We start from the raw sequence: 18,653 nt of genomic DNA, 5'->3' as shown, positions 1-18,653 counted from the left end.
CTCTGGCCACTGGGCTGAATAGCCCTGCTGTCCCTTGCCAGGACCTTGATGCTGTGCACTGTGGCACCCCACAGTCCCACGAGGGTAGGGGCCGGCCCCCTTGCTCCCGGCTGAGTCCCCGGGGCCCTGGGGATGGAGGGAAGAGCGCCCACCAGTGCGCCTCCCGGAGGCCGGCCTCCGGGGCCGCAGCTCCCGCTGGTTCGGGAGGACAGCGGCGACCGGGACCTGCTGGAGGAACGGGAGTGGCCGCAGGCCATTAGCTCGGAATGGTCACCGGCTCCGGCACCCCCGAATCCCACGATAGGATCTCATGCTGCTGCGTGGGACGGCGTCTGAGGGCCTGGTGGGAGAGATCCTTCTTGGATAAATTCACAATTGTTCTTGCTGACCAGGTGATGCTATCAGGGTTTGAAGACTTGCGAGGACCAGGTGACGAGGGCCCTTTGTGGGCGCCTGAGCGGCTGGGCTGTGGTGTTCCCGGCAGGACGTCGATGCCCAAAGTCCAGGAGGCTGACACAGGAGCCTCTCCTGAGCCTGTGAAGTGCAGGTGAAGGTCTGTGCTCTTGCCTTGGGTTGAACAGAGCCCTTTGCAGCCCCGGAGGCAGCCGACCTTGCCGGGGCTCGGGTTCCTCCTTCGCTGGGCCTGAGGCCCCAGTTCCCCGGAGCCGCACACCAAGCACACACTGGCCGAGCTGCAGGGTTCTGACCTCCAGGAAGCCAGAAAGAGCAGAGCCACCAGCCCCGACGTCACTGACCCACAGAACCACCGATGGCCACCCTCGGCCTTCAGGCTCCTGGTTCTGGGAAGTCAACCCCTGTGTTCAAGCCACCGTGGCCCAATTTTCTGTTCTTTGCACCCAGAACCCCCTCGCCAACGACCAGCTGAGGCCCGAATCTTCGAGTGCCCCGGGGCAGAAACCGGTGCGGCAATCCAGGCCCAGAGCCGGGCTGGAGGGGCCCGGTCTCTCCCAGGATGACCCAAGCTCCCGAGGGAGAGAACCGGAGGCCGGATGCCACACCCACCAGCTGGCGCCCGTCGCCCGGGGGGAGGGGGTCCCCTCAGAGCCAGCCAGCCCCGCACGGGGGCCCCGTGTGTAGGGGCCTGGCCCTTGGGCTGCCGTCAGCCCCGGACGCAGAGTGTCAAAGAACCCAGATGGCAGCCACAGCGTCCGAGCCGTGAACGCACGGCTGGTTCCACGGTGGTGGAGGACGCGTGACCGGCTGCCTGACACCCCTCGCCGGGCGTTTCGAAACGCACTCAGGGGTGGTGAGTTCGTTCTGGAGCAGAGACCAAGGCCCGCCACTCCCTGGGGGCACAGGAAGACCATCCTCCGCCTAAAGCGACGCCATGCCTGTCCTGGGGGGCGAAAGGGCGTTTTGGGGCCGCGGCCCCCGGGTGGGCACAGGGCAGCGTGGCCGGGAGGCCTCGTGCGCCGCGGGTGGTGGTGACGGGGAGTCCTGTGAGGCTCGGGCGCCACTTCCGCTGAAACTAGGCAGGCACGGAGGGGGCCCGGGAGGACGAGGGCTGGGAGCCAGGCTGCCTGGGGCCACTCCCAAGACTGTCTCTGGATTCCTTCCTGCCCGGCCGGTGACCCGGCCCACGGTGACAGGGGGCTGGTCCTCAGGACTGACACTCTGCCCCCCACTTTGTGGTGCCCCAGGGTCTCTTAACCTCTCTTGCTTCATCTGTAAAATGGGGGTGAGAACAGGGTTACCCTGAGGAGACGGCATGGGCAGCACCCGGCACGGTGCCAGGACGGTGGGGGGGGGGGGGGGGGCGGGGAGCCCGGGCAGGATTCTCCCGGGAAGCCCTGCACGCTGCGAGCACGTGCTGTGGTGTCTCGTGTGCCCAGCTGTCACACGGGCCTCCGGGCACACGGGGAAGGTCTGAAGGGGGTTCAGGAGGGAGGCCGGTGCGCACGTGTGTGCAGGTGCCCGTGAGCCTTGGTCTGAAGGTGGTGGGTACGGTTCTGAGCCCCGGGCCGGCCGGGGGAGGGGGGGGGGGGCCCGGAGGGCTATCAGCAGCCACCGTGCGTGCCAAATGGGCCCACTTGCGGGCGAGAGGGGGTGCATCCCTGGGGCTGGTCGAGGGGCCCACAGGGTGAGAACACTCTCTCCTTGTGTTCTGCAGTACGCAGGGGAGGTACCCGAAAACCAGGTGGAGGTGGTGGTTGCAAACCTGACCGTGATGGACCGAGATCAGCCCCACTCGCCAAACTGGAACGCCTTCTACCGCATCATCAGCGGGGACCCCTCGGGGCACTTCAGCATCCGCACGGACCCCGTCACCAACGAGGGCATGGTCACCGTGGTTAAGGTGGGTGCCCTCCTCACTTCCCGCCAGCCGTGGCGAGCTCCACCCCGGGGCCGCGACCCTGGGACCCACCTGCTGGACCGGAGGCGGGCTCCCGAGGACCTGGCCGTGTGACCTCCAGGGACTGGGCGGCCTGACCTGCCACACCCCCCCCAGCCCCCCAGAGACCACTCTCCTGTCCCCTCCCTGAAGGCCACATCGCTGCCTCAGTCCAGGAATGGGTGAACCCCATCCCTGGATCCCGGAGATAAATCCAGCTCAGCCACGAAGGAGTGTTTCCTCGTCCGGCATGGCGGGACTTGTTTGTCTAACGTCTGAAGATTTGTCATGTACCTTTCTGAACAGCTGAGGCCTGTGCCTTCCCTTCCCGGTGCTGTGTTGATCCAGGATTTGGTGTCGCAATTTATAGACAAATGTCAAGACCAGTGTTGGGGATGGGGGTGTGACGACGGGGGGGCAGGGTGAGGGGCTTGGGGGGACTCCTGCGTCCCCAGCGCGGTCCGGGAGACAGGACTGCGCGCTCGTCAGAAGTCACAAGTGAGTCCTACCACACGTGCACCTAAGACTGAGTTTCACGGCCCTTAACGCTGGGCGCACAGGCGGCCGCACCGTCCCCACGGAGCCCGGACCGCGTGTGCAGATGGCATCCGTCACCTGCACCGTGCTTCTCCGTTTTTCCTTCTTTGCGTTGTTACCCACCCGGGGCTTTCCTCCAGACTCTCGGTTCAAAGTCTTTTTAAGGCAAGATGGGTGTTGGAAAGCACCTTCGGGTTAATTTTGCGCTCTTTGGTAAAGACAGCATCCTTTCAGACGTTGTCTTGCAGAGGAGGGTGGCCAGGAGGGGGCGCGGGCGGTGGGGGGCAGTCCGGGGAGGCGGCCGGCTCTTGGCTCCCTTACCGCGGGCACGGGCCAGTCGCCCTCGCTGTGCCCCGGACGCGCAGGGCTGTCGCTGACACCGCAGTAGATCCTGGACAGAGAAGGGCAGGGCGGCGCCTGGAACAGCGCCTGGAAGGCAGTGAGAGCTCACCTGACAGGAACAGCTGCTGTCTTGACACCGACTGGCTGCCTCCCCACCCGTCCCCCAGTGTTCAAGGAAGGTCACCTCAATCCCACCAGGGTCCCCAGGTCCCTTGGAGGCATCGGGCCCCGTGTTGGGTACACATCACTGCCCGGCCTGCAGGAGTTGGCGTGAGAAGGAGCCACGGAGACGTTCTCGCCGCAGGCGTGCGTGAGGTGTGCCTGCCTTCTGTCACACCACCCGGCTGCTGTCTCCAGCCCCTGTGCCCCCCAGAGTCCTGGGACCTCCTCTGCCTTCGGGGCTGACCAGGTGCCGGGTAGGGGAGGAGAGCATCTCTGGGCCACTGCAGAGATGTGTGTGGCCAGCCTGGCCCTCGGCCCCCTGGCCCAGGCTGGCTGCGTTGTCCCTCGGCCCTGAAGTCTGAGGAAATACACAGTCCCCTCGGGCAGGTCTTGCCCTGCCCCCCACGCCCCCGGCCCCCTCCTCCCCAGCCCCACTGGGCCTGCTGTCTCTCAGGCTCTAGCCAAGCTGGGGCACAGCCGCTCTGCTCCCAGGCCCCCAGCCCCGGTGGGCATCTGTCACCATCCCCAGCCTCCTCGAGAGCCCCCTGCCTCTCCCCACACGTCCCCCTTCTGTCCCTCCTCCAACCCCAAAACCACAATCTCTCCCAAGGAGAAAACCACAGGCGCAGACCAATCACAGGCCCTTTCTCCTGCCTCACGTGGACCTCAGCTTTTGAAGCAGAAAAGCCAACAATTGGCCTCTTCTGTTCCCCCCCCCCCCCTTCGGCAGCAGTAAGGCTCCCAGAGGCCGAAGCGGGGTCGCAGGGGGGCAGGGGACCAGGGGTCGGGGGGGAACAGGGCGTGCGGCCCCCACAAGCCCCTCCCTCCACCAGCCCCGCAGCCCTGCAGGTGACAGCTCCCGCCCAGAACCGAATCCCCCCTCAGCAGGGTGCCCCCAGCCCCTCACCTCTCAGCGAAAGGTCTTGGCCACGTCCGGGGAGGCAGCCACGGTGAGACCAGGGAGCACACACAGCCGCCCTGATGGAAGCTGGAGGGGCAGATTACCTATCGATTTCCCCATTACAAGCGTGTTTTATTTCGCCCTCCGACAGACGGTTACTGGCCGTAACAGTGTTTCTGGAAGGCGTTCTCACTCAGACCGGTGACACTATCTTAATGCATTACACACAGCGTTATTCCGTGTCCCCCGGGGACTTGAACCAAGAAACAGGGAGAAAGATTACTTCCTGTGGTGGCTGGTTCGCGGACAAAACCATGACACTTAAGTGGCGTCGCCCCGTCCCCAGCCGGCTCTCGGGGGGTCCTGGGGGAGGCACTGGGACACCAGCCGCCGTTTGGCCCCGGGGGACCCTGGACACAGCGTGGGTGCAGGTGTGTGCTGTGGGCCTGGAGGCGATCGGACATCAGGACAGAGGAACCGAGCCCACACCTGGGAGGGACAGGGGCTCGTGGCCTCTGGCCTGAAGTCCCCCGGTATGGTTCGGGCCAGCGTGCCTCACCACACTGGCCGCCCGCTGGGGCCGGTGAGGGTCCCGCCCGGGTGACATCAAGGCCCTCCCGCAAACACGCGCCTCGCAGCACCCGGCATCGCGTGCCAGGTGATGGGCAGCGGTGGGCGACCAGGGAGGCGTCAGACCATCCCCCGCCGCCCCAGGCCGACCCACGCTGGCTCTGTGCGGAGACACAAGGTGAAGCCCCTCCTCAAAGGGCTGTGAGGGGCAGGGGAAGACGGCAGTCGTGACACGGCCTGTGCCACGGAAGGACGTGGCGTCTCGTGGTGAGGGTGGGGCGGGGCTCCCAGAAGCCCGCGGGGACCACGCCTGGAGAGGGCGATGGGGACATCAGGCCAGAGCCCCGGTCTCTGCCGTGGGGCCGGCCCCGGGGTCTCGTGAAGCCCCGCGCCCACCCCCTAATATTACTCACTGCTCTTAAATTCCTTCGTGTCCTACTTAATAGCCCCTCTGTCGCGGTAGCTGAGAAGGCGTGGCTTTGGTGCAGTGCGTGTAAGGTTTCTAATGCTCACAGACGAGCTGCTGGGGATGGACCTGGGTGGGGGGGAAAGGGGGCTCAGGTCGGATCAGCGGGGCGGCCCCGCCACCAGCAAGTCGGGGGTCCGCAGCGAAAACTGACACAGCAGATACATTCCTCTCCAAGCAGAAGCACGTTCGACTACTTTCCGTGGAAACTGGCAGGAGTCGGACGGCCGTGAGCCTGTTCCGTATCCCCCGCCATCCACACTTGTGCCTGAAATGCGTTTTTCAGTCCCCGGCCTCGTGATTCTCCACCCCTAAGTATGTCAGGATGCATCGCCCTCAGACACGCGTTCCGCTTACGTAACCACGTACCGGACCCGGGCCGTGTTTCCTTCAGAGTCTCCGGTACAAATCTGTGCTCCGTTCCCCTTAACCTTCCTGAAAGTGTCTGTCTGCGGTGGTTTTTCAGACCTGGATCTGAACGGGGTCCCTGCATCCCTTTGGTCGTAGCGTCTCTCGAACCTCTCATACTCTAGAGGATCCCACCGTCCCGTCCACCATCCACCTGTCGTAGACACAGCGGCAGATGGCCGACGGAATCTGGCCCCGCGTGCCGGATTTGTCCAGTCACCTCGTCACGATGTGTCTTGCTCCTCTTCTCCCACAATTCCCGTGCCCTGGGACTTAGACCTGCAGGGTCCCTCTGTGGGGACGAGCTTTGCGGCTGGAGCGGAGGAGTCCCATCAGGAAGCCCCTGGCCGTCCCTCTCTGGCCACGTAAGCCTGCCCACTGAGCTCGGGCGCTGACAGCCCCTTCCGTCCTTGTAGACCTGACTCCCCCCCCGCCCCTTATGACCAGCACGCGGGCTGCGGCGTGACGCTTCGTACCCGCAAACGTGCAGTCCTCCGTCGGTCCGCCTCCGCTGGTCTTATCATCTGCTGGTGGCCCTTGTCCGGATACGTGTCTCCACTCGTACAAATCGGTGCTTTTAAGAATCAGTCGTTCCCTGGCTGCGATGAGTCAGTACTAAAGAGCTTGCCCTCGGCAGCAAGGGCTGTGCACTTAAGTGAAAGGCAGGTCGCGGTGGTCAGAGCAGCGGCCCCCCAGAGATGCCCGGGCCCGAGTCCCCGGAACCTGCCAGTGCATAGCAGTCAGCTAGGGGCTCTGGGAGAGGACGCTACCCCGGGAAGTCCGGGTGGGCCCCGTGGACTCAGCCTCTTTGCGAGACGGGGGCAGGAGGTGAGTGTCGGAGGAGCCGTGGGGAAGAGGCAGAACTCAGCACCACACGGGGCAGGATGCTGCTCAGAAGGGGGAGGAGGGGCCAGGAGCACGGGGGCTCCGGGGGCTGCAGAAGGCAAGTGTCCGGGAGGGCGCGGCCCCGCCCACATCTTGACCTCAGCCCGGCGACGCTGAGTTTTGACTTCCGATCTCCAGAACTGTAAGATAACAAATTGTGTTGCCCTGAGCCACTAAATAGGAACACGAAACCAGGACGGGGCCCGACAGGACACGCGAGATCAATCCTGTACGCGTTACTTCTCTTCGTCCGTTCTCAGCCTGGCGGCTGGCCGCGGTCCCTCCGAGTTTCTGCTGCTGCCGTAACAAATCACATCCAGCCCGGGGGAGGCGCTCAACACACACACTATTCTCTCCCACGTGTGGTAGTCGGATGTCCAAAATCAGCTCCACTGGGCCGGAACCAAGGAGCCGGCAAGGCTGGGCTCCCCCTGGGGATTCCGTTTGCTTTTTCCAGTTTAGAAACCACATCCCTACACTGTGGCCCTTCCTGCCTCCTCAGAGCCAGAACCTCGGTGCTCACACAGCTGATGCTGTGTCCCTCTGTCTCCCCTTGTAAAGACCCTCGGATGGCATTTCAGGCCCCCTGGGGAGTCCTGGGCCATCTCCCACCGCAAGACCCCTAACTTCATCATGTCCACAAAGTCCCTGTGCCATGGAGGGCGACGTGGTCACAGATTCCAGACATCAGGACCTGGACGTCTTTGGAGACCACTCATCATCCCACCAGAGCAATAAACAAAATGTGTGTGTGTGTGTGTGTGTGTGTGTGTGTGTGTGCACATGTGTTCATTTTCTCACTACGGTTAAGAATGCGTGGATTTTTATGTATTCACCGTGCTTCGGTCAGCTGCAGTCATGATCGGTTCTGGCCGATGGGAAGTCCCCTGGCTGGTTCCTGGGTCCCTTCCTGAGTGCTTCCTTGCACTGTGGCCCAACCGGATGCCCCCAGTTCATCTCGCGGCCCGGCCTGCCTCCCGTCTGGGTCGGCCATTTCTCCAGTGAGAAGGGTACTTAGAAGCCAGCATCCAGACGGCGGAGGGGCTCGCTGCTGCCTGCCTGCCGTTTCTCCTCGGGGTTCCAGGGGGCAGAGCGAGGAAGCAACCCTTCACGTGCCCACCCTGCCCGGTTCCACTCACTTCACTGACTCAGATGGCCGTTTTATTCGAATTTAACACTGGAGGATTTTTACTTAACTTCAGTGACTTCATACTCGTCTTTCCTTTCTCGTACCCAGAAAATCTTATTTCCTAAACCACGTTATTACACGCGTTTATTTACCTTATCCTGGAATATGCATCAGAGGCTTTAAAAATAAGCCCAGGGGCCACCTGGGTGTCTCAGTCGGTTGAGCGTCTGACTTCGGCTCAGGTCATGATCTCAGTTCATGGGTTCAAGCCCGTGTCGGGCTCTGTGCTGACAGCTGGGAGCCTGGAGCCTGCTTTGGATTCTGTGTCTCCCTCCCTCTCTGCCCCTCCCTCACTGTCCTCTCTCTCTCTCTCTCCCTCTGTCTCTCTCAAAAGTAAGTAAACATTAAAAAAGAGAGAGAGAGAGAACTACCATCTACATATTGCCCTGGTCACCTGAAATCATTATTCTCTTGAGAGTCATGTTGATATATAGTTGACTTCATTTATTTCAGTTTGCTTGCAATTTTCGGGGATCGCTTTACACGCCTAACATTACTCGTACTGTCTTACCAGTGGCTGTGTAAGGTGCCATATGGCTCCAGAGCCAAAGCTCTGTGACGGCGTGTGCCCAGCAAACTCGTGCCCCCGGCCCTTCCCTCCACCCTGTTCCGTCCCCCAGCTGGCAGGGGACCACTTTCACGCGTTCTTGCGATTCACCCCTGCGGTCTTCCTTTCCACAGATGCGAACAGCTACACACACGACCCCGAGCTCCTCCCCGTCCTGTGTACCTGCTCCTGCTCCCCGGCAGATCCCGGAGCTCCGTCCGCCTCGGTTCACTGTCTTCCTCATTCCCCACACCTCCCGCTGTGCCCGTGCGGTCCGCTCGGCTCGCCCAGCCGGCGCTCTGGGCATCCGGGCTGCCTCGGGCGCACGCCCTCCGTGAACCACCCAGATACCGCGGGGGGGGGGACCCGTCCGTGCGTAGGTTACCCCGCAAGTGTCTGAACAGAAGTCTGAGGTGCTGCTACAGGGGGTCCCGTCGCGTCCTGGGGTGTCGTGTCATGTCGTGTCGCGTTGCTTCCTGTGAGACTGCCGCAGCCCGCCTTTGAGCCGTTACGTGCAGTGACGTGTGCCGGGGCCCCAGCGCCTCCATACAGCCTCCCTCCCTCCCTGAGCTCTGGCATTTATCAGTCAGGCTCCCGGTGCCCCAACAGGGCGTAACCGGGGATCATGTTAGCGCAGGGGCCACGCCAGAGGGAAGGGAACCCACAGACCTGATGCGTGAGTGTCCTGAGGCTGCTGGGCGGGTCAGAACAACAGAAGAGGACCCCCCCCCCGTGGCACCTAGTAGGGCACCCCTAGACAGGCAGCAGTGGGGGCCTTGAGCGAGCCAGGCTGGAGGGAGCGGCACCTGACGAGGGAGCCGCAGAGGGGTGCCGCCACCGGGAGCCAGAGCCCGCAGGAGCCCTGCCACTGACGTCGCACGGCATGACGGGAAGGCGCGGCGGGGGCCCTTTTCCCCAAACTCTTTCTCCCCCCTCTGGCAAACTCCACGGGAAGCCAGAGACAAGGGGCCGGCCTCCCTAGGGACCGGCCTCCTGGGCACAGAGCGGGCGGGAGGCGCAGGCACAGACTGGGGCGGCGGGTGCAGACCAACCAGCCCACGGCCCCCACCCTCTGAGCCGGCCCCGTGGGTGCCCGTGCCGGCTCACCCCCTGGGGCCTCCCTTGTTCCAGGCAGTCGACTACGAGCTGAACAGAGCGTTCATGCTGACCGTGATGGTGTCCAACCAGGCGCCCCTGGCCAGTGGGATCCAGATGTCCTTCCAGTCTACGGCAGGGGTGACCATCTCCGTCGTGGACATCAACGAGGCGCCCTACTTCCCCTCGAACCACAAGCTGATCCGCCTGGAGGAGGGCGTGCCCACCGGCACCGTACTGACCACGTTTTCGGCAGTGGACCCCGACCGGTTCATGCAGCAGGCCGTGAGGTGGGTCCCGACCCGTCTTGTGCGTCCGGGCAGGGGGCACCAGGAGCTCCGGGCTGGGGACGGCGGGGACCACCCGGCCCGTGTGATACAGGCGCTCACCCAAGAAGGTGGAAAGTTTTCCACACGTTCAGCAGTATCTCGAGTCAGGTCGGTCCTGGTCCAGGTCGCTGCGAGTCCCCTGGCCTCTCCGTCTTAGTTCCTCAGTCTCCCCGTCTGTAAAGAGGGGGCAATGAGAGTATCTGCCTCCTGGGGTCCTTGTGAGGATCGGGAACCCGTCCGCCACGGCGACCGTGAGCCGCTGTTGAGGGAGGACCCCATCCGGGGCGGCAGGGAAAGCCCCGGGGTCCAGGCGGGCGCCCCGCGAGGGCCGCGTCCTGCCGAGTGCAGGCTGGCGGGTCCGGTGGCCAGGGCAGGCCGGGGACTCGGGGTCACTCCCCCCTTCACCTCCTCACCTCCTCCCTCCTCAGATACTCCAAACTGTCGGACCCAGCAAACTGGCTGCACATTAATGCCACCAACGGTCAGATCACCACGGCAGCCGTCCTTGACCGCGAATCCCTCTACATCAAAAACAACGTCTACGAGGCCACCTTCCTGGCAGCTGACAACGGTGCGTCCCACTCCAGGGGGCGACTGTCGGGTGCTCACCCCTGCCGTGCGCTTTATGGCAGGGAGACCGAGTGAGGCCCGTCCAGCACCCGGAGAAGGTGGAGGAGGGGAGCAGGGGGGCACCCGCCATGCCAGGTGTCCTGTGCGGAGCCGCGAGGGGACCTCATCGTCCTTCAGTGCCCTCGGGCAGGCCCCTCTCTGCACGCGTTCAGAGCTCTGGGCTGCCTGACCACCAGAGGGGGCTGGGGAAGGGACTCCTCCAAGCAGCTCTGGGGCTGCCACCCCTTGTGACTGACCACCCCTGACCCGGACCCCGGCAGCCTCAGTCCGAGCAGGGGCCCACGAGGGGCCCCAGAGGCAGGGCAGACACCCGTGAGAAGCCACGTGCCAACCGCATGAGCCCTGGGAGCCCGGAGAGGGTGACGGCGAGGCCCCCGAGCCAGACCGGGGAACCCCAAGGAGCCTCGGGTAGGGGTGAAGGTGAACTGGGCAGGGATGAGGGAGGGAGGGCTGAGCAAAGGCGGCAGCAGTGGAGCCAGGATGGGGCAGGAAGAAGGTTCACGCACACTGGGGCCTCCCAGGGGTGTGGACAGATGGGTGCTGGGACTCCAGGCCCCACGGCCACCCCGCCCCGGATCCAGGGCACCCAGGAGCCGGCAAGGCCCAGAGCCCAGGGTGTCTACCCAACTCTGCACAGGAGGGGAGAGGAAAGATCCCAGAGCCAGGAATCAGTCCCGGCACCACTTGGTGGGGAGAGACCTGACCGCTCCGTGCCCCAGTTTCCTCCTCTGCAAAGTGGGGATAACCCTACCGCCTCCCCTGGGGCTTTGAGAATTGATGAGCTAGTGCCCCCTGAAGCACTGGGAACAGGGCCCAGCCCAGGTCAGCGCCACTGCCAGTGCTGTCATTGCCACGAGCTCCTGCTGTGTGCCAGGCGCTCATCAGCCGACCGAACAGACAAGGCTGACATTCCAGGGGCCCGTGTGTCAGCTAGAACCAGGTCCAGCCGCGTAACGGTGATAGAAATCGCAGCGTGAGTGAGGTTTCTTTTCTCCCACGCGAAAGAAGACTGGAGGCAGGCCGGCAGCCGTGGGTCTGGGGTCTGGTTTGAGAAAGCAGGCTCACTCTGGCCACCTGTGTGTCTTCAGCGAGCTACAGCACGGTCCACAATGGCTGCCGGTGCTCCAGCCGTCACGACCACATGCCGGCAGACAGGAGGAAGACCAAGAAGGGCAGGGACACATTTCTGCCCTTCTAAGGACTTCCACCCCCAGCTCGTAAAGGCCAGGACTTAGCCACGAAGCCACGTTTCATTGCAAGGGATGTTGAGAAATATGTCTTCTGGCTGGGCAGTGATGATCCCAGATAAAATCTGGGGCTCCAGGTCTTTTAAAGACAAACAGGGAAATGGATATCAATGGACAACTTAGCAGTCTCTTGGCCCCACGAGACGAATGAGAAACAAATCAACCAGATAATTTCAGGGAGCAAGGTCTGGAAGAAAACAAAGCAGGGCATGGGAGGGAGGGGCCGGGGCTTCCACTGTGCTCCCGAGCCGTGGGGCCAAGACCTGTGGGACCAGAAGGAACAAGCCAAGGGAAGATGGGGGTCTCAGGGGAGTCCCAGAGTTAGGCAGCAGCATGTGCAAAGGTCCTGAGGCAGACCTACGCCCGGTGGGTTCTAGGACAGTGGTGCCGCTGAGGCCTCAGGAGCAAGAGTAGCCCTCGCACAAAGGCTCGTCCCACAGCAAGTGAAAGCTGGGGCCCGGTCACCACCTGCTGGCCTCCCTCCTGGCTTCCCTGACCCTCGGGGTCTGCAAAAGCCCGGCCCTGGAAGCTGACCGTGAGGTGCGCCAGCCCCGCTGGTGGGGGTGGTGCCCCTCCTCCAGCAGCTCAAGCTGCCGGATTAGAAAGTGGTTTTAAATGAACCCGTGCCCAAGCAGCAGAAGGTAGAGGGCAGCCCGGAAAGGGGAGGCTGCACCCAGCCTCCTAGGATCGGAGGACGGGCTTTGCCGCAAGGAGCCCAGGCTCGGGAAAGAGAAGGCGGGTGCCGGCGGCACGGGGCCCCGAAGGGGTGGGTCCCGGCTGGTGAGCGCCGTCTGCAGCCGTGCATCAGTAGAGCTCTGCGTGAGTGCTGTGGGCAACGGTGGGCATGTGCGTGTGTGCACATTGTGCGTGTGCGTGTGCGTGTGCATGCGTGCATGCATGTTGAGTGCTGTGGACAACTGTGTGAGTGCTGTGGGCAACTGTGCGTGCACACGTGCGCGTGCAGACATGTGCGTGCGCGTGAGTGCTGTGGGCAACTTGTGTGCGCGTACATGCACATGTGTGCATGTGTGTGTGCGTGCATGTGTGCGCGTGCATGTGTGTGTGTGCGTGCATGCACGTGTGCATGGGCACGTGTGTTTGCATGTGTGCGCATCCATGAGTGCACGTGTATGCATGTGTGTGCACATGTGTACACATTGTGTTGCGTGCATGGATGCGTGTGCATGCACCTGTGTGCTGTGGGAGACTGTGCACATGCATGCATGCACACGTGTGTGTGCGCATGCGTGTTGCATGTGTGCGTGCACGTGTGCACGGGTGTGTTTGCTGTGTGCACGTGCATGCGTGTGCATGCGTGCACATGCGTGCATGCATGTGCGCATGTGTGCATGTGTACATGTGTTGCGTGCACGTGTGTGCTGTGGGCGACTGTGCACATGCATGTGTGCACACGTGTGTGTGCGCGTGCGTGTTGTGCGTGTGCACGGGTGTGTTTGCATGTGTGCGCGTGCATGCATGTGCGCATGTGTGCGTGTACATGTGTACACGTTGTGTTGCGTGCGCGTGTGTGCTGTGGGCGACTGTGCACATGCATGTGTGCACATGTGCGCGTGCGTGTTGCGCGTGTGCACGGGTGTGTTTGCATGTGTGCACGTGCGTGCATGTGCGCGTGTGCACGTGTACACGTTGTGTACGCGTGCGCGTGTGTGCTGTGGGCGACTGTGCACATGCATGTGTGCACACGTGTGTGTGCATGCACACACGTGTTGCATGTGTGCATGCGTGTGTGCGCGCACACACTGGCAGCTCCACAGCTGAGTGGTTGTGTGTGTTGTACAGCAGGTGTTGGTGCAGGCTCAGGGCTGTGGACGTGGCCGGGGATCCATCCCTGGGTAGGGCAGTGGGGCTGGGGCGGGTCCCACGTGCATCATCGTGTACCCGTGGTCGTGGAGAATCAGGAGCAACCCTGCACAGTCACCCTGTGCCTGTCCCACAGGGATCCCCCCTGCTAGTGGCACCGGGACCCTCCAGATCTATCTAATCGACATCAATGACAACGCCCCCGAGCTGCTGCCCAAGGAGGCACAGATCTGTGAGAAGCCCAGCCTGAACGCCATCAACATCACCGCGGCCGATGCCGACGTTGACCCCAACATTGGCCCCTACGTCTTCGAGCTGCCGTTTGCCCCGGCCGCCGTGCGGAAGAACTGGACCATCACCCGCCTGAACGGTGAGCCCGCCTCCGGCACCAGCAGAGTGGACACGTCTGGGGCGCAGCACCCCAAGGGGGCCCACGGAAGAGTGAGCGGTGGGGACGGGAGCCCTTTCCCCCCCACCGGACCCCCACGAGGCAGGGGACGCTGGCCGTGCTCCAGTCCGTCCCTGAGGGGGCCATGAAGGCAGTCCCACTCTTAGAACGAGCACGGCCATCAACATCCTGCAGCCCCAGCCACTCATGTCTGTGACTGCTTCCTGCACGCGGCACTGACTGGCGGGACCCTGACCGATCTATTTCCGAGGGCAGTTTCCTAGGTGTGGATTTGTTGTATAAAAGGGCATCCAGATTCTGAAATTTTCTAGCACCGAGGATGCATCCGGAAAGGTCACACCAATTTGTAGTTTGACCAGGAGTACAAGAGAACACCTGCTTACCCAAGCCCTCACCAACACTGAATGTCATTATTTTCTGGTTTTTAGAAAATGTTTTATGTTTATTTTGAAAGAGAGAGTGTGTGGATAGGGAGAGGGGCAGAGAGAGAGAGAGAGAGAGAGAGAGAGAATCCCAAGCAGGCTCCATGCTGTCAGCAAGGACCCCAATCCAGGGCTCAATCCCACGAACCATGAGATCACGACCTGAGCCGAAATCAAGAGTCGAACGCTTAACTGACTGAGCCGCCCAGGAGCCCTGAATGTCAGTTTTAAAGAGCATTTTCCCAATATTAGCCAAAATCATTGTCTCCGTTTTCATCTCTTAACTACCAGTGCCCTCTTTTCATCTATTCATTGGCCATTTGCTGTTTCTTCCGTTAATTGTTCAATGCCCTTGCCTAATTTTCTTTGAGGTTTTTTTGTAATTGATTTGGCAGAACTCTTTATATATTAAGGAAGTGACTTCTTCATCCTACACGTTGCAATTGCTCTTTTCTTGAACTGACAATATCTTTTCACTTTACGGAATGATCTAGCGCGTGCGTGTGTGCGTGCGTGCATGGACCAAATATAGTTTAGATTTTCGTGCTGTCAGACTCTCTGTCCCCTCGAAGTCCTGGGGTAAAGGAGTGCTGGCTGCAGACTGAACGAAGCCTGTCCTGCCCCTCTGCCAGGTGACTATGCTCAGCTGAGCCTGCGTATCCTCTACCTGGAGGCTGGAATGTACGATGTCCCCATCATCGTCACAGACTCCGGGAACCCTCCGCTGTCCAACACGTCCGTTATCAAGGTCAAGGTGTGCCCGTGCGACGAGAACGGCGACTGCACCACGGTTGGCGCCGTGGCGGCGGCTGGTCTGGGCACCAGCGCCATCGTGGCCATTCTCATCTGCGTCGTCATCCTGCTCAGTGAGTACGGCTGAGCCACGCATGCGCACCCGTGCTCACACGCGCATGCGCCCCTGCTCACGGCGCGGCCCCTGCCCCCACAGCCATGGTCCTGCTGTTCGTGGTGTGGATGAAGCGGAGGGAGAAGGAGCGCCACACCAAGCAGCTGCTCATCGACCCCGAGGACGACGTGCGTGACAACATCCTCAAGTACGACGAGGAAGGGGGCGGCGAGGAGGACCAGGTGAGGCGCGTGGCCGCGGCCCCCTCCAGGCTCGCAGCTGGAGGGCGTTTTGTCCTTCGTCTCGGTGCGGAGGGGCCCACGCACCTGCCAGGGCAGCAGAGATGGGCGTGGCCTCCCTGCCCGCCCTCGCCCGCACCCGGGGGCTGGCACGGCGCCCCCCATCCCGCTCTCCCCCCTTAGCCGGGACCCCAGCCCAGTCCCCGCCCGGCCCGCGCGCACAACGGGGACGTGCACGGGGCGCCTGGGAGCGTGGACTCCAGGGAGCTGCCTGGCTGGACTCTGGGTCCGAGGTGGCCGTGGGGGACTTGGGGCGGCTGTGCACCCCACTAGAGCTCAGTGCCCGCTTAAGACAGGTGAACGGGAGCCCCAGCCCCGGGCTGTTCCCGGGAACAAAGGAGGCGCGTCCTGGCAGGGGCGGGGTGCGGTCCCCGGGGCCCTGGGGGAGCGTCAGACCGGCGAGGGCAGCCTGGGGTCACGGGCAGGACTGGGCTTTGCGGGGAGGGCAGACCGGGTGACGGGACGGGGCGGCAGGCGCGCTGGGCGCCCCTGCCCGCGGCCCCCGCTGGTACCCCCGCCCGGCCCCTCCCCAGGACTACGACCTCAGCCAGCTGCAGCAGCCGGAGTCCATGGAGCACGTGCTGAGCAAGGCCCCGGGGGTGCGGCGGGTGGACGAGCGGCCCGTGGGCGCCGAGCCTCAGTACCCGGTCAGGCCCGTGGTGCCGCACCCGGGAGACATCGGGGACTTCATCACCGAGGTGGGTGCTCCGCACGGGGGCGAGGCCGCCCGAGCAGGGCCGCTCCGCTGAGCAAAAGGCCCCGGTACCGCGCACAGGCCGCAGCCCCTCCCCGCGTGGGGCGGCCAGGCCGGGCTGCGGGGACAGATCCAGACCGGGGCTCAGGGGTCACCCTGTCCTCAGCGCCCCTGTGACCGCAGGGGCCCCGCGTGTCCCCCCGTCTGCTCTCTAACGCTGACGCCTCAAGGGGGGCTGGCGACGTGTGTACCCCGCCCGTGTCAGAATCTAACCGTAAAATAACTGACTTACACAGATCGCAGCCCAGGGGGTGGTTCCGCAGAGACACAAAGGTGTCTCAGGACGCTCCTGAGACGCGTCACCAGCCGCAGGTCAGAGTTCTTCAACTGCCCCAGAGCTGATCTGCCTCAGGCGGCACTTACTCCCCGGGACGTGATGAAATTTCAAAACCCTTAATCTGGGATTCAAAGCCCATTTCGGATAATTCTTAGAGAAAAGTAAACATGGAAACTTCAAACCATTCTTATGGAGGGGTGATACGGGTGCCCTTCCCAGGGCAGGGCTGGGCAGTGAGGTGTGTCGCAGCCAGCGGTCGCTGTGGGCACCCAGGCCACCCCGCAGTGACCGCCCCGGGGCCAGCGGGAGCCCCTCCCCACGGGGACGGCCCAGGGCGGGGCCAGCGGGAGCCCCTCCCCACGGGGACCGCCCCGGGGCCAGCGGGAGCCCCTCCCCACGGGGACGGCCCGGGGCGGGGCCAGCGGGAGCCCCTCCCCATAGGGAGGGGACAGCCCGGGGCCAGCGGGAGCCCCTCCCCATAGGGAGGGGACAGCCCGGGGCCAGCGGGAGCCCCTCCCCACGGGGACCGTCCCGGGGCCAGCGGGAGCCCCTCCCCACGGGGACCGCCCCGGGGCCAGCGGGAGCCCCTCCCCACGGGGACCGCCCCGGGGCCAGCGGGAGCCCCTCCCCACGGGCTCAGGAGCAGGGGTGTGCACCCACCACCCCCACGGTCCTGGAGGAGGCCACAGGACCCCTCGGGCGGAGAGCGCAGCTGCTGGCGGGAGGAGAGAGGGCCAGGGCGCACGGGGAGGGGCTCTGGCAACACCTGCTGCGTCCCCGGTTTTGTTCACGGGACGGTGACCGTGGGGCAACTTGAGACTTCTGACTTGTGGCCACCTCAGGGTCACGTTCCAAGTGGCAGAGACACGGGATCGCGACCCGTCTGCCCCCTGGGGAGGGGCTGCTCCCAGGCGCAGGCCCCGCCCAGCCCTCTCGCCTCACGGTATCGGTGTGGCCTCCAGCATCTGGTGTGCCACCTGTTCCCCCTTCCCTACACCCCAGCCCTACTCCGTTCTCTGAGGCCCCTCGGTTAGACAAGGCCGCACTTAACGGAGAACCTACTGTATGCAAAGCTCAGCCTCCTGGCCTGCCCCCCCACGCTCCCGGGCGCCCCCGTGTCCCCCACCCCTCACCCCGTGTCTCTGTGACCCAGGGCCTCCGAGCCGCGGACAATGACCCCACAGCCCCCCCCTACGACTCCCTGCTGGTCTTCGACTACGAAGGCAGCGGCTCCACCGCGGGCTCCGTCAGCTCCCTCAACTCGTCCAGCTCCGGGGACCAAGACTACGATTACCTGAACGACTGGGGGCCCAGGTTCAAGAAGCTGGCGGACATGTACGGAGGCGGCGAGGAGGACTGAGCCGCAGAGGGGCCTGTGGGAGGCGCCGGGCCGCCCGGCTCCCTGTGGACGTGTCCTTTAGTGGTGTGTTAGGGGGTCCCTCCCCGCCCCAGCCCCCCCAACAGGCGCGCGTCGCCCACCGCAGTAGCTGGCTGGCGCTGGAGGAGAGCGCGAGGCACTCTGTCTTAACTTGAATTTCCTAGAACAGAAGCACTGTTTTTAAAAACAAAAAAAGAAAAGTGCCTTTTGGTACATGTATCAGATTCCCTCAAACTCAGGAGTGACTAAAAGCAAGCAGACAGACCACGTACGGCCCCCCAACCCCAGTCCTGAGCGCCCCCCCCCCCCCCCAGCCCCAGCCAGTCCCAGCTCTGAAGGCACCAATTAAGGAATCGGGGAGAAAGTGTCCTTTTTTTTTTTTTTTTTTTTTTTTTTTTTTAAAGTGGGTGATTTGCTTCACAAAATTTACAAAGAAAGCCCAGTTTGGGGTCCAAATCCCAACGGCCCTTCCGAGCCCTCCAGCGTTGCTCTACACGGTGGGGGTCTCCTGGGCCCTCAGGTGTCCTTGAGGCTGGAGGGCTGCAGGAGACCCAGCCGCGGAAAGTTCCCCGGGGGCGGGCCAGGCCTGTCCACCAGACGCACTGCTGTGTGCACTTGGCTTTCAACGCGTCTTTGGCTGCCCTCCGACTCTAGATGCTGTAAATAGCTGGGGCGGGTGGGGTTCCCAGGGGCTTCTCTGATGCTCACCATCTCTTCCCTCGGCTGTCCCCGGGTCCCTCCCCAGAGACAACTGTCACCCCAAACTCCACCCAAGTCCCCGTTGC

The 18,653-nt window shown here is 63.3% G+C and overlaps 1 protein-coding gene across 1 annotated transcript in view; it reads left to right on the top strand.

Moving 5' to 3' along the window:
• CDH4 (cadherin 4) overlaps positions 1 to 18,141 on the top strand; it is a 536,800-nt gene extending 518,659 nt beyond the window's left edge. Inside the window, 8 exon segments of the mRNA XM_019426377.2 lie at positions 2,132 to 2,317; positions 9,492 to 9,745; positions 10,213 to 10,355; positions 13,619 to 13,852; positions 14,946 to 15,179; positions 15,263 to 15,402; positions 15,993 to 16,157; positions 17,644 to 18,141. Coding sequence (XP_019281922.2) covers positions 2,132 to 2,317; positions 9,492 to 9,745; positions 10,213 to 10,355; positions 13,619 to 13,852; positions 14,946 to 15,179; positions 15,263 to 15,402; positions 15,993 to 16,157; positions 17,644 to 17,850 — 1,563 coding nt within the window. The 3' untranslated portion in view covers positions 17,851 to 18,141.
• Positions 18,142 to 18,653: the final 512 nt, after the last annotated feature.

Source organism: Panthera pardus, unplaced genomic scaffold, assembly GCF_024362965.1.
Source record: "Panthera pardus isolate Hobbes unplaced genomic scaffold, ASM2436296v1 HiC_scaffold_25, whole genome shotgun sequence".
In the NCBI taxonomy this organism is placed as follows: domain Eukaryota; kingdom Metazoa; phylum Chordata; class Mammalia; order Carnivora; family Felidae; genus Panthera; species Panthera pardus.
Note: the sequence above shows the minus strand (reverse complement) of the source record. Positions and strands in the feature narration are given on the sequence as shown.